The sequence below is a fragment of the Oncorhynchus tshawytscha genome, linkage group LG01 (assembly GCF_018296145.1).
Source record: "Oncorhynchus tshawytscha isolate Ot180627B linkage group LG01, Otsh_v2.0, whole genome shotgun sequence".
Lineage (NCBI taxonomy): Eukaryota > Metazoa > Chordata > Actinopteri > Salmoniformes > Salmonidae > Oncorhynchus > Oncorhynchus tshawytscha.
In genome coordinates, this window is record NC_056429.1 from 47210315 (window position 1) to 47225148 (window position 14834).

Below are 14834 nucleotides of genomic sequence, written 5' to 3' on the forward strand. Positions count from 1 at the left end.
GCTAGTGTTATCCTAGACACATTCTAGTATAGTATAAGCAGACAGCTGTGCAGGGTTTTACCCAAAATAAAGGTCCAATGCCACATGATGCTTAGTCACGTGTGTGTACAGTTATATACCATGTCACATCGACTGCGTCCCAATTAGCACCCTATTCCTGGTCTAGGCACTACTTTTTATTAGGGCCCATGGGGCTATATAGGGAATAAGGTGCCATTTATATGCTTTTTGAAGCAAGTGACACAAAAATAGCATGTGCAAGAATTAGTTGTAAGGTCTGCTTCCAACTCACTCTCTCAAGCACGAAGATCCCCTGAACGCAGCTCACTTTCCAGTCCACTTTCTAGATCACACTCTCAAACACAGATCCCCTGAACATAGCTCACTCTCCAGATCCCAATAAACTGAATTCTGATCACCTGTTCACACACCTGTATGTCATTTACACACACTAATTAGTTCAGTTCTTGGCACACAATCATTGTGAGGTATTGTTTGTTTTGATACACTTCTATTCGGAGCTCTGTTTTTTCCTGTATTAATCCTCCTGTGCACCGTAGTTTTGGCTATCCTCACTAACGATGGCTTTTTGCCTATCGAATTTCCTGTCATCAATCTCTTGCCTGATATCCCGGACTATGTCATTAGCCTTCTCCCTGCCTGTACTGTTGCCTTTTTGGACCCCTGTGTATGACCTTCTGCCTGCCCCTGGACCCAGCTACCTGCCTCCTCCTGTGGTCCTTTACAAATAAACACCTGCTGCACCCTGCGCTTGAAACCAGCTCTCCGTCTCCCATCATATTCATTACATTAGTAAGTGTGCTGGTCAGAAAATGTGATAAGTATTTGGATGAAATAGTGCTTGCTCCAACAAACATAAATAACGATAATGACAACCTGTAAAGATATAGTGAAAGTCCTTTGGAGTAACTCAGGTACTGTTTTATAACTGTATTATATGAATTAAAGACTTCATGATGAACTGAAGAATAGTGTACTATACATTAAAGTAACAGTAATTATCACATTACATTGTGCAGGTAATGTTATAAAGGTAAGAGTTATAACCTTTACAACAGAGCTCAATTTACAATGAGACCATAGTGCACTATATTTGCTATGGTGGTTTCGAACTTTGAATGCAGCAGTGAACATACGAGTGCACAGATGCCATTTCAAACATAAATGTTTTAGATGCGACCCAGGGATTGGTTTAAGGCACTGCCTGAGACAGTGATGTAGTGAGTTGTGGGGGGATGGGGCAGGGTGCATTATGGGAAATCAATTGTACACTGAGGGAGGCTGGCACTGTAACCTGATTTTGTGCTTATGACAGAAAGAGAGAGAGGGGGAGGGGGCAATATGGGAGAGGGGATGAGAGAGAGTTTAGAAATGATAGAGGGAATGGAGAGAGAGCGATACAGAGGAAAAGAGAGATGGAATTCTGAGCAGGAATACACGCCATAAAACGGGGATATAGAGGAGAATGTATGTATTTAACTAGACAAGTCAGTTAACAAAAAATTCTTATTTACAATGATGGCCTACCAAAAGGCCTCCTACGGGGGCTGGGATTAAAAATACAAATAAATTCAATACAAACATGGGACAAAACACACATCATGACAAGAGAGACAACACTACATAAAGAGAGACCTAAGACAACAACATGTTGTGTTGCTGCGATGCTAACACCGCATGGTAGCAACACAACATGACAACAACATGGTAGCAACAACATGGCAGCAGCACAAAACAGGGTACGAACATTATTGGGCACAGACAACAGCACAAAGGGCAAGAAGGTAGAGACAACAATGCATCACGAAAAGTAGCCACAACTGTCAGTAAAAGTGTCCATGATTGAGTCTTTGAATGAAGAGATGGAGATAAAACTGTCCAGTTTGAGTGTTTGTTGCAGCTTGTTCCAGTTGTTAGCTGCAGTGAACTGAAAAGGTGAGCGACCCAGGGATGTGTGTGCTTTGGGAACCTTTAACAGAATGTGTCTGGCAGAACGGGTGATGTATGTGGAGGATGCAGTAGATATCTCAGATAGGGGGGAGTGAGGCATAAGAGGGTTAGTTTGGCAGCTGGGGTGAAAGAGGAGCGATTGTGACAGAGTAAACCAAGTCTAGATGTAACTTTAGCCTGCAGTTTTGATATGTGCTGAGAGAAGGACCGTGTACCATCTAGCTATACTCCCAAGTACTTGCATGAGGTTAAATACCTCAAGCTCTAAACCCTCAGAGGTATTAATCACACCTGTGGGGAGTGGGGCATTCTTCTTACCAAACCAAATGACCTTTGTTTTGGAGGTATTCAGAACAAGGTTAAGGGCAGAGAAAGCTTGTTGGACATTAAGACCGCTTTGTTGTAGAGCGTTTAACACAAACTCCAGGGAGGGGCCAGCTGAGTATAAGATTGTATCATCTGCATATACATGTATGAGAGAGCTTCCTACTGCCTGAGCTATGTTGTTGATGTAAATTGAGAAGAGCTTGGGGCCTAGGATCGAGCCTTGTGATACACCCTTGGTGATAGGCAGTGGCTGAGACAGCATCTGTTCTGACTTTATACACTACACTCTTTGAGAGAGGTAGTTATCAAACCAGGCCAAAGACCACTCAGAGACACCAATACCCCTTAGCCGGCCCACAAGAATGGAATGGTCTACCGTATCAAAAGCTTTTGCCAAGTCAATAAAAATAGCAGCACAATATTGCTTAGAATCAAGGGCAATGGTGACATCATTGAAGACCTTTAAGGTTGCAGTGACATCCATAACCTGAGTGGAAACCAGATTGTATACCTGAGAGAATACTATAGACATCAGTAAAGCCAGTCAGTTGATTGTTGAGAAGTTTTTCCAACACTTTTGATAGACAGGGCAAATAGAAATAGGCCTATCACAGTTAGGATCAGCTTGATCTCCCCCTTTTAAATAAAGGACAAATTGTGGCTACCTTTTCAAGCAATGGGAACCTCCCCAGAGAGGAGAGACAGGTTAAAAAGGTCAGATATAGGCTTTGCGATTGTAGGGGCAGCAACCTTAAAGAAGAAAGGGTCTAAACCATGGTTTTTGGGGGTCAAGTTTAAGGAGCTCCTTTAGCACCTCGGACTCAGTGACCGCCTGCAAGGAGAAACTTTGTAGTGGGGCAGGGGAAAAAAGAGGGAGGAGCATTCTGGCTAGACACATTAGAAGCGGTGGGAGATGAGGAAATGTTGGACGGGCAAGGAGGTATGGCTGAGTCAAATAGGAATCCAGACTTAATGAAGTGGTGATTTAAAAAGCTCAGCCATGTGCTTCTTGTCAGTAACAACCACATCATCTTTCAGGGACATGGGCAGCTGTGAGGAGGAGGGTTTATTCTCCAGGTCTTTAACTGTTTTCCAGAACTTCTTGGGGTTCGACCCACAGAGAGAGAGCTGCTCCTTAAAGTAACAAACTTTGGTCTTCCGGATATTCTGAGTGCACTTTTTTCTCATTTGCCTGAGTGAGAGCCAGTCAGCCTAAGTATGAAACACAGAGGGAGTTAGAGAAAGGTAGACAAAGAACGAAAGAACAAGACCGAGATGGAGAGATACAAAGGGAGGGAGAGAGAAATTCTTCCCAGTGAGAGAGAAAGAGGCAGACAGAGTGAAAGAACAAGAGACCGAGATGGAGAGAGACAGAGGGAACATCTTCCCAAGTCCAGAGAGAAGACAGCCCACACCCTGGCTGGAATCTCCTCCCTGTGCCATGTGCTTCCTTTGGGAGTAATTGTCAAGGCTCAGATTACAAGGCTTTTAGACAGACCTAAATGGCACCCTGTTCCCTTTATAGTGCACTAGTTTTGACCAGGGCCTATAGGTAGTCAAAGGTAGTGCACTATATCGAGGATAGGGTACCCACTGGTACATAAATGCAACAACATGTTCTATGATTCCTCCCTAAGTCTCTATTTTATCCACAAAAGAGTGTAATTGACAACCACAGTCACGCTAAGGCTGAAATGTAGATACATTTGTTCAAAGGACCATTAATGATTATTGTTTGATTCCTGAAGGTTTGAGACCTCAACATGTTGATCCCTATATGCTATAAAGCACTATGTGACATATGATGTTTTTAAATAGCAATATGCAATGTGATTTATTGATTGAAATACAGTATGTACTATCAGAATAGAAATGCCACATTCCACTGCGTGGCGCTTCAATTCATTTCCTGTGATTAAAAAGAGAGCCTGTTATTGTTTTGGCTGCATCTAGCGTTAGGCTATCTTCTCACCAGACCACCGCCTACTGTGGATGCTGCTGGGTCTGGCTGGGGAGGAGGGGGGGCCCAGGGGCAAGCAGTGTCCTGGGGAGGGGATTTGAAGGGCAGTGGGGTCAGAAGGAGAGTTGCCCTTGGTGTAATAGTATATTGTGGGGGGGGTGGTGGTGAGTGAGTGAGAGACTGCAGCGCGTTGCTATTGTTTTCTCATGGTGCTGCCTTGCTTTGGTCAACTGGTGAGACTGGAGTTGACCCATGTTCCCTATAGTGCACCATGGGCCCCGGTCAAAAGTAGCGCAATGTGTAGGGAATAGGGAGATGAGGTGAGATGGGGTGGGGTTGTCTATTCGTTGAGGTCAGGGAGCAATTGGGCATTTGTAGGAAAATGGCAATTCACAGGCTCCATGAATAGGAGTGCCATAGACTTTTAGGAGTCATAGGAGCATTTTTAGGGGCGTACTGGGTGAGAAAATGGACATATGTCCCTAACTTTGGCAGTTTTGCCTCCCTATGTTCCCGGTTCCTGTTATTTGAGGTCAGCCAGACGATGGTAGAGCATATCTCTAGCAGCAGGCAGGGTTTCGCTACAGTCGGGGGATTACAGTCGTAAGACTGCAGCCCGGCCGGCCCATTGTGCAAGGCTTTATAAAACTCTGCATACTGCAGAGAGAGCCCTTGGAAGGAAGGCAGGCAGGCCAGACAGCTGTGTTAGTTTCTGTTTGTTTTCTGATTCCTGTACAGAGAGAGAGGAGAGCAGGGCCTGGTTCAGTTAGTACGACATGGGACAAAACACTTTGAAATGGAGGAGATATGCTGATACATGAACGTTTAACATTTTATTTTCAGGTTTCTAAATCTCATTTATTCACATTTATTTATCAATCCCTTTTTACATCAGCAGATGTCACAAAGTTCTTATACAGAAACCCAGCCTAAAACCCCAAAGAGCAAGCAATGCGGATGTAAGAAGCACAGTGGCTAGGAAAAACTCTATAGAAAGGCAGGAACCTATGAAGAAACCTAGAGGAACTAGGCTCTGAGGGGACTGTGACCCTGGTTTTTGTGATTGGAGATGACAGGGTAGATGTTATTGACGCATCTTTCTCTGTGACTCGCCCCGTCCCAAACAATACTAGCAGTTAATTTGACCCATTATCCTCTAGCTGTCCATGAAAGAAGCAGAAAGTGTCATTGAAAATGAATATCTCTGAGTCCTTGTTGCTGGCAGTGTTATTTTATGAGAGACATTTCATACTGTGCAATATGCTATATTATACACTCTTAAAAATAAAGGTTTTTATCTAGATTATCATCTAAAAGGGTTATTCTACTGTTGTCCCTGTGGGAGAACCCTTTTGGGTTCCATGTAGAACACTTTTCATACAGGGTTCTATCTGGAACTCAAAACGGTTATTCAAATGGTTCTTACCTGGGGACGGCAGTAGAAGAACCTTTTTAGATTCTAATCTAGATTAAAAAAAACTTTTGGAACCCCTTTTACTAAGAGTGTATCAATATAATATATTTTACAATGTGAGCCATTTACCACACACCATGCATTCATGTAATTGGTAAATTGTTATGCTGCATACAATAGGGTTGAAAATAATTTACTTTTTCCTATGTACAGTGTATTCGGAAAGTATTCAGACCCCTTGACTTTTTCCACATTTTGATACGTTACAGCCTTATTCTAAAATTGATTTAAAATAAAATTCAAATATTCAAGTGTTTTACGTATCGTAGACTCGTCAACAGAGATGTTAGTGTGTTCCAGAGATTTCTATAAGTCTTTAGCTGACACGCTAGGATTCTTCTTTACCTCATTGAGCATTCTGCACTGTGCTCTTGCAGTCATCTTTGCAGAACGGCCACTCCTAGGGAGAGTAGGAACAGTGCTGAACTTTCTCCGTTTTAAGGCAATTTGTCTTGCCGTGGACTGATGAACATCAAGGCTTTTAGAGATACTTTTGTAACCCTTTCCAGCTTTATGCAAGTCAACAGTTCTTCTGAGATCTCTTTTGTTCGAGGCATGGTTCAGATCAGGCAATGCTTCTTGTGAATAGCAAACTCTTTGTGAGTGTTTTTGTGGGACAGGGCAGCTCTGACCAACATCTTAGATCTCGTCTCATTGATTGGACTCCAGGTTAGATAACTCCTGACCCCAATTAGCTTTTGGAGAAGTCATTAGCTTAGGGGTTCATGTACTTTTTCCAACCTACACTGTGATACAATAATTTGTGTGTTATTAGTTTAAGCACACTATGTGTGTCTTGTTGTGACTTAGATGAAGATAAGATCACATTTGATGACCCAATTTATGCAGAAGTCCAGGTAATTCCAAAGGGTTCACATAGTTTTTCTTGCCACTGTAGGTATTCAGATCCTTTACTCAGTACTTTGTTGAAGCACCTTTGGCAGAGATTACAGCCTCGAGTCTTCTTGGGTATGACGCTACATGCATGGCACACCTATATTTGAAGAGTTTCTCCCATTCTTCTCTGCAGATCCTCTCAAGTTCTGTCAGGTTGGATCGGGAGCTTCGCTGCACAGCTATTTTCAGCTCTCTCCAGAGATGTTCGATTGGGTTCAAGTCCGGTCTCTGGCTGGGCCATTCAATGACATTCAGAGATTTGTCTTGAAGTTGTCTTGACTGTGTGCTTAGGGTCGTTGTCCTGTTGGAAGGTGAAGTTTTGCCCCAGTCTGAGGTCTCTGGAGCAGGTTTTCATCAAGGATATCTCTGTACTTTGCTCCGTTTATCTCTCCCTCGATCCTGACTAGTCTCCTAGTCCCTGGCACTGAAATACATCTCCACAGCATGATGCTGCCACCACCGTAGGGATGATGCCAGGTTTCCTCCAGATGTGACGCTTGGCATTCAGGCCAAAGAGTTAAATCTTGGTTTCATCAAACCAGAGAATCTGAGAGTGTCCTTTAGGTGCCTTTTGGCAAAGTCCAAGCGGCCTGTCATATGCTTTTTTACTGAGGAGTGGCTTCCGTCTGGCCACTCTACCATCTACCATAAAGGCTTGATTGGTGGAGTGCTGCAGAAATGGTTGTCCTTCTGGAAGGTTCTCAGATCTCCACAGAGGAACTCCGGAGATCTATCAGAGTGAACATCGGGTTCTTGGTCACCTCCCTGACCAAGGCCCTTTTCCCCCGATTGCTCAGTTTGGCCAGGCGGCCAGCTCTAGGAAGAGTCTTGGTGGTTCCAAACTTCTTCCAATTAAGAATGATGGAGGCCACTGTGTTCTTGGGGACCTTCAATTCTGCAGAGATGTTTTGGTACCCTTCCCCAGATCTGTGCCTTGACACAATCCTGTCTAGCAGCTCTAAGGACAATTCCTTCGACCTCATGGCTTGGTTTTTGCTCTGACATGCACTGTCAACTGTGGGACCTTATATAGACAGGCGTGTGCCTTTCCAAGTCATGTCTAATCAATTGAATTTACCACAGGTGGACTCCAATCAAGTTGTAGAAACATCTCAAGGATTATCAATGGAAACAGGATGCACTTGAGCTCAATTTCGAGTCTCATAGCAAAAGGGTCTGAATACTTATGTAAATAAGATATTTCTGTTTTTTTATTTTGAATACATTTGCTAACATTTCTAAAAACCAGTTTTCGCTTTGTCATTATTGTGTGGACATTGATGAAGCTAAAAAAAATTGTAATCCATTTTTAGAATAATGCTGTAACAAATTGTGGAAAAATTCACGGGGTCTGAATACTTTCCGAGTGCGCTGTAATTCCTATCTATTTTATTTTTGATGAAGATTTTTCCATTCTTGATTTGTAATTTCAGTTCACTTCCTGAATTCATTATTGGTTGTTTTATCCCGAAGAAATTCCTAGAGTTTGAGGACTGTGTGGATGTTCTCTCCCATAAAAATGTTTAGGGCCGGTTTCCCGGACACAGAGTAAATCTAGTCTTGGGCTAAAAAAAACATTTCAGTGGAGATTCTCCCTTGAGTCAGTGTTTTAGTCCAGGACTAGGCTTAATCTGTGTCTGGGAAACCAGCCCATAGTGTTTTGACTGACTGTGTATGGTTGTTCTCTCCCACAGAAATTCATAGAGTTTGAGGATGCATTGGAGGGGGAGAAGAAGGACTTGCAGACTCATGTGGAGAGCTTGGAACTGCAGGGGAAACAACTGGAGCTCAAGACCAAGAACTACTCTGACCAGAGTGAGTATTAGTGTGTTTTCACACTTGGTCCCTTTCTGACATTTTTTGTGAACTTTGCTTAATTTGTTGTCCAGTGTGAACACTCCAAAGGAACTCAGACCCCTCAAAAGGGACCCCAAAGCGAACCGAACTCGAGAAGTGGTCAGTTCGGTTCCCTTGAATTCCTTGGTCCGGTTTACTTTTTTTAGGGCAATGTGAACACAAAGCTACACAGGTTCGCTTGTTATTATTCCCACACCACATACTAGAATACTGCAACACTGTTTCCCCTCCCATAACCCCTCACGTTGGTGCCACAAAAGAGAGAGGATGATTATCTGCCGGTTCGCAGAAAAATATTATTTGTTTGCAATATGTGATCTATAAAGAGATATTCTAACCTGTTTATCTCCATGTGGGGTTTGAATAGTGTGTGATGACAACAATATCCTTGGTGAGAATCACAACATAGGGTACAAAATCTATTTTAGCTCTTAAAGGGGCAGTAGACTACATTGGGTGTAGAATTTTCAATTATAGCATTATTTGTCTGCAGTTATTCTTCTGCTATTTATTCTGTAACCAATAATATTTACATGTTCATAGAAATTATAATTATTATGTCTCATCTTTTAACTAAATGCAATCTATTATCTTCCAAAATATAAGTATTAATAAATATCTGTATGATAACAAGTTCTGATGGAATGGCTTGTCCTGCACTTTGTAAAAACGCAGAGTACATTGATTAAATGTTGGAAAAAGACATTGGTTCCTTTTAAAACATTGCAATGTGAAATCAAAGAAGACTCGGACCACAAAATAGGTTAAGTGAACAGGCAAAAGAGTTGAGTACTCATTCGAAGTCAAGGGCAGTGTAAGGACCGACGCTGGGAGATGAGAAGCAAGTACAGGGAGTGTACATTTAATGGATAATATACAAGAAACAAACAAGGACATCGTCTGGACTGGGGAAAATGTAACAACATTAATGATGACACAGGGAACAAACTGAGGAGCAGACAGATATAGAGGGGTAATCAACAAAGTAAAGGAGTCCAGGTGAGTCCAATGAGCGCTGATGCATGTAATGATGGTGACAGGTGTGGGGTAATGAAGGGCAGCCTGGCACCCTCGAGCGCCAGAGAGGGGAAGCCGGAGCAGGCGTGACAGGCAGTGTGAATACAAAGGGAATTGAGTTCTTTAGCTTTTTTTTTTTACCCCAGAGTTCACTAAAGAGGACTGAGATCAGTTATTTTAAAGAGGACTATTTGTGAAAACACCCTTAAACTTAATAACTAGAACTACTCCAAATAGAGTGAGTATAAAATTATAATAACCGGAACTACTTCGATCAGAGTGAGTATAGAACTATAATAACTAGAACTTCTCCGACCAGAGTGAGTATAGACTATTAATAACTAGAATTACTTCATCAAGAGTGAGTATAGACTTAATAACTAGAAGTACTCTGACAATTTGATGTTGACAATGCCATTTGCCCATTACATGGGATAAACAGCTGCAGGTGATTGCACTGTATCTCATGGCATTTACAGTGAGACAGATATGCCCAGCAGTGCGATGGATCAGACTTTGTTTACATAAGACAACACATCGATTCTGTATGTGTTTTTCTGTTGCTCATCAATGTTTAAAAACTATAACTACTCTGACCAGAGTGAGTATAGAACTATAATAACCTGAACTACTCCAACCAGATTGAGTAGTACCTCAGTACTAAAAAACTGTGTAATATTACTCAGAGCTAGAACTGCTTCGACCAGAGTGAGTGTGTACTTCTCAAAACTAGCACACTGCAAGTGTGCACTAATCAGAACTAGCACAACTCAGAACTAGCACAATGTGAGTCTTCACGACTCAGAACTACCGCACACACCGTGAGTCTGCATTACTCATAACTAGCACAATGTGATGGTACACTATTGACAGCCAAGCACAAAGTGTATAGCCTAGCACATAGTGATTGTCTACCTACGATGTGGAGGACTAAACATAGCCTACTAGCACACATTGGTTTTGCACCATGAAGAGCTTTGCATGTAGTATTCAAGGATACAATATAGCCCGTTTTACACTAACCCACCATGTCCGGATGAGCCAGTGCATGTTCTTGTGGTTAATATGGCTTAATAGGGTTTTAGTGCCTCTGACAGCAAAAGGACTCACATATTCAATCAATGAGAAAACGGGCCTGCTACCATTTAGTGTTTCAAAGCAGACCAGCTTTAAATGGAGAGCACCATCACACTATCCACTGTTCAATATGGAGCCATTTCCAGAAAGTCCTGGACTAATAGTCACTTTCAATGGAGAATCTCACCAGCCCAATGTGTATAACCCACAGTGCTGTTACAATGGGTGGCTGGTTGACTCTGATTCTGTTTATCTGGGTTTCAGTCACTCGTCTGGAGGAGCGTGAGTCAGACATGAAGAAGGAGTACAATGCTTTGCACCAGCGACACACGGAGGTAGGAACAGCCGTGTGTGTGTGCGTGCATGAGAGAGTTTAGTATCTGACTCCATAGAGGCTGCTAGGTTTGTATCATGATGTTGTTTGCCTGGTGCAATAGAACCAAGTCAGTGGAATTACATCCATCTTCCTCACTCATCCTCTCTCTTCCTGTCAGATGATTCAAACATACGTGGAGCATATTGAGAGGTCCAAGATGCAACAGGCAGGGAACAACAGCCAGTCAGAAGGGCCAGGCAGTGGACGAACGTGAGTGGCCGACTTTTTAAGAACATTTTCATCATAAAATGTTATTATCCCCAAGTGAGGAAATCCGTTGAGCAGCATACAGACAAAGCTCTACAATTCATATAACAACATAGACATAAAATAATATAGTTAGTTGTGACCTTTCTGGAAAGTGTGGGTAGGTGGGTGTATTGGTGTGTGTGTGTGTGTGTGCAGGGGGAAGAGAATAGAAATGGATCCTGGCATAGCTTAGTAGTAGCAACTATGCTGAGGTAATGGTCTGTGCTTTGTTGTGCTTGGACTAAGTGTGCAAGGGTTTAGTGTTCTGTGTTTAGTGTGCTGTAGTTGTGTTGTGAATAATGCCTTCTGTTGTGCTGCTGTGTGTTAGTCTGTGGTAGCTTGTCTTGTGACCAGTGATGTAGTGGTTAAAAAACAGGTGGGTAAAAGCTGATCGCTGTTTGTGGTGAGTAAAGTAACGCTCCCTATACTTTCAATGCCTTTTTTCCACAAAAGGTGGGTAAAAGCTTGTGCAAAATAAAATAGGTCAGTAAACAACATTTACGTGTGTTTTACCCTCCACTACACCACTTGTGACCTGTTGTATCATGGTTTGGCTTCACTCTAATCAATATATGTCTGTCTCGTTGTCTCACTCTGTGCTCGTGCTGCTGTGTTGCACAGTCAACGCCACATGTGGAGGAAAAGGTAAATCACTACCCCAAAAACCTCTCCCCCTCCATCCCTGTCCCCTCAATCTCATTCGGTGTTTGTCATTCTTGGTCCTGAGTATAGGACCCGGGTACAAATACTTGGAAAATCATTTTAAATATTCAGAGCTTTTTGCTGAGTCTTTTTGGGACTTTTCTATTGGTTTATTAAGCCAGGCAAGCTGAACCAGGCTCAGATACAGTATTTATTTCAGTAGTTCTGAGCGATTATTGATTTTTGAGGTCGTTTCAGTTCGATTATTTATTTTTTACATTAAATGCAATATGAAATAATGACATTAAAATGATTAGATCTTTTTCAAAAATAGTGAACATTCAATTGTCAAAACATTGGAAATATTCCATTGTCTCTGTCAGGTCCACATAGAAAAATAGATCATTGCTATTAAATATTAAAATATTTCAGTTGTGTATATTACTTAGTTTTATTTGACGACTTCATAAGTATTAATTCCTTAAAATCAGCATCTCAACTTTGCTCAGGCAGTAGCAGCCAACCAGACAACCATCTAACGTTATCTCTGTTCTCCCCATACTGTACTGTGTTTAGTCATCCTATCTAGCTAGGCTAGCATGCCTAAGTATGCTGCAGAGCTGTCTGACGAAATCTTTTTACTAGTTTTTTAAAGTAGATAAGGCATAATTTCACAAACTCTATCCCTCTCTCTCGTTATTGTGTTGTCTACTATCTTCTCTCTCATGCTGTGGCGTATGCGGTCTGTGTGTATCTAACCTAGCATAGCAGGTGTAAAAATATATCCAAACCAGAAAAGAACAGGCGCAATGGATTATGGCCATTGTAGTTAATTACCACGTTTCTGAGCTGAACTTGAATAATTTGCTTAATGAAAACTACAACTCCCGTCAGCTCAGCATCCCATATAGCGCTGGACTTAATTTCTCTCGTGCATGATTTGATTTCTCTCTAGAGAAACGGGGTGTTCGGCTACCAAAAAAACTAAAAACTAAGTGGAATTCAAGTAATTGAAGCAGGTCAATTAGTTGTTTATAATAATAACAACAAAAAACTCAACTTTGGTTAATCGCTCAGCACCAATTTTCAGGTATTTAAAAACCCAGGTCTGCTGAGTATACAGGCTTTTGCTCCAGACCAGCACTAACACACGATTCAACTAATGGGGGTCTTGTTGATTAGTTGAATCAGGCCTGCAGACCCTGTGGTTCCCAGGACTAGGACTGACAATCACTGCCCTGGCTCCATTGACCAACCAGCCTCTCCTTGGACTAGAAGTTCCCCTGCCCCCAGTATGTCCCAATATGGAATGGGCCCAGAGTTTGTGCCTTTGTCCTTTACCTTCTCCTATATCACCCACTGTTTATGGTCTGTCTGTGTTTCTGTCGCACAGCTGAGTCGAGTGGAGACGAATGGATTCGGTTCAATTTGTTCATGCAGTCGTCCTGATGAGCCCTTCCGAGCTAGCTAGTTTATGCTTGTGGCTAGAAACTCCAGCGAGGATTTGAAACTTGTCTGCCGAAGTCAGGACTTGGTAGAGTATTCAGAATAATTACGTTTTTATCTGAGTATTTTATGTGAAATTCACTACAATAAATGTGCTTTCGCTGTCACCCAGGCTTGATATTGGCTACACTAGCTACTTCCCACTCCCACTATTTAAGGTGCAATGATCTGTGAGCTGCTCTGACAGCTGGTGCTTGAAGTTAGTGAGGGAGATATGAGTCTCCAGCTTCAGTGATTTTTGCCGTTCGTTCCAGTCATTGGCAGCAGAGAACTGGAAGGAATAGCGGCCAAAGGAGGAATTGGCTTTGGGGGTGACCAGTGAAATATACCTGCTGGAGCGGGTGGGTGCTGCTATGGTGACCAGTAAACTGAGATAAGGCAGGGCTTTACCTAGCAAAGACTTGTAGATGACCTGGAACCAGTTTGGCGACGAGTATGAAGCGAGGGCCAGCCAACGAGAGCATACAGGTCGGAGTGGTGGGTAGTATATGGGGCTTTGGTGACAAAACGGATGGCACTGTGATAGACTACTCAACAAATTGGATGCAGAGTGTTGGAGGCTATTTTGTAAATGACATCGCAGAAGTCGAGGATCGGAAGGATAGTCAGTTTTACGAGAGTATGTTTGGCAGCATGAGTGAAGGATGCTTTGTTGCCAAATAGGAAGCCGATTCTAGATTTAATTTTGGATTGGAGATGCTTAATGTGAGTCTGGAAGGAGAGTTTACAGTCTAACCAGACACGTATATTTGTAGTTGTCCACACATTCTAAGTCAGAACTGTCCAAAGTAGGGATGCTGGACGGACGGGCGGGTGCGGGCAGCGATCGGTTGAATAGCATGCATTTAGTTTTACATGCATTTAAGAGCAGTTGGAGGCCACGGAAGGAGAGTTGTATGACCATGAAGCTCATCTGGAGGTTAGTTAGCACAGTGTCCAAAGAAGGGCCAGAAGTATACAGAATGGTGTCGTCTGCGTAGAGGTGGATCAGAGAATCACCAGCAGCAAGAGCGACATCATTGATATATACAGAGTTTTCTTTGGTGCAATTTTTTAAAAACATTTTAATGAATGTTGTTGCTGGCAAACTCTCCCCATTGAGCAGTAGACTGTATCATGGTGACATCCATATGGTTACGACCAATTTGACACATTCTTTTCCGTGTAGGCTGTTATCCTACTCAAAATAAAATAAATTGGGATGGAAGAAATTGACCATGTAATACAGCTGCGCAGTGGGAAGCAACTCCAGTCGGCAAGCCTCGATACAACACAGTTGCATTGGTCATTCGCACCAGCTTAACTGAACCCAACCAATCCGCTTGCCTCCACTTTACTCTCAGCTGCGTGACATACAGTACGTCATCAATTTGGGCAACAGGCGTGTCCTTATAGCCTCTCCCATTTCTCCATAACATGGATATCTCGTGTCATATTATGTCGGTCTGGTTTAGTGTCAGTCTGTCCAGTAGCTGGCTTTG

The 14834-nt window shown here is 42.6% G+C and overlaps 1 protein-coding gene across 1 annotated transcript in view; it reads left to right on the forward strand.

The window, feature by feature from the left end:
• The window catches only part of LOC112252174 (C-Jun-amino-terminal kinase-interacting protein 3), a 74969-nt gene that overhangs the window by 10283 nt on the left and 49852 nt on the right, over positions 1 to 14834 (forward strand). The window contains exons 2-5 of the mRNA XM_042322167.1: positions 8324 to 8444; positions 10845 to 10915; positions 11075 to 11166; positions 11827 to 11850. Coding sequence (XP_042178101.1) covers positions 8324 to 8444; positions 10845 to 10915; positions 11075 to 11166; positions 11827 to 11850 — 308 coding nt within the window. The remainder of the gene's footprint in view (positions 1 to 8323; positions 8445 to 10844; positions 10916 to 11074; positions 11167 to 11826; positions 11851 to 14834) is intronic.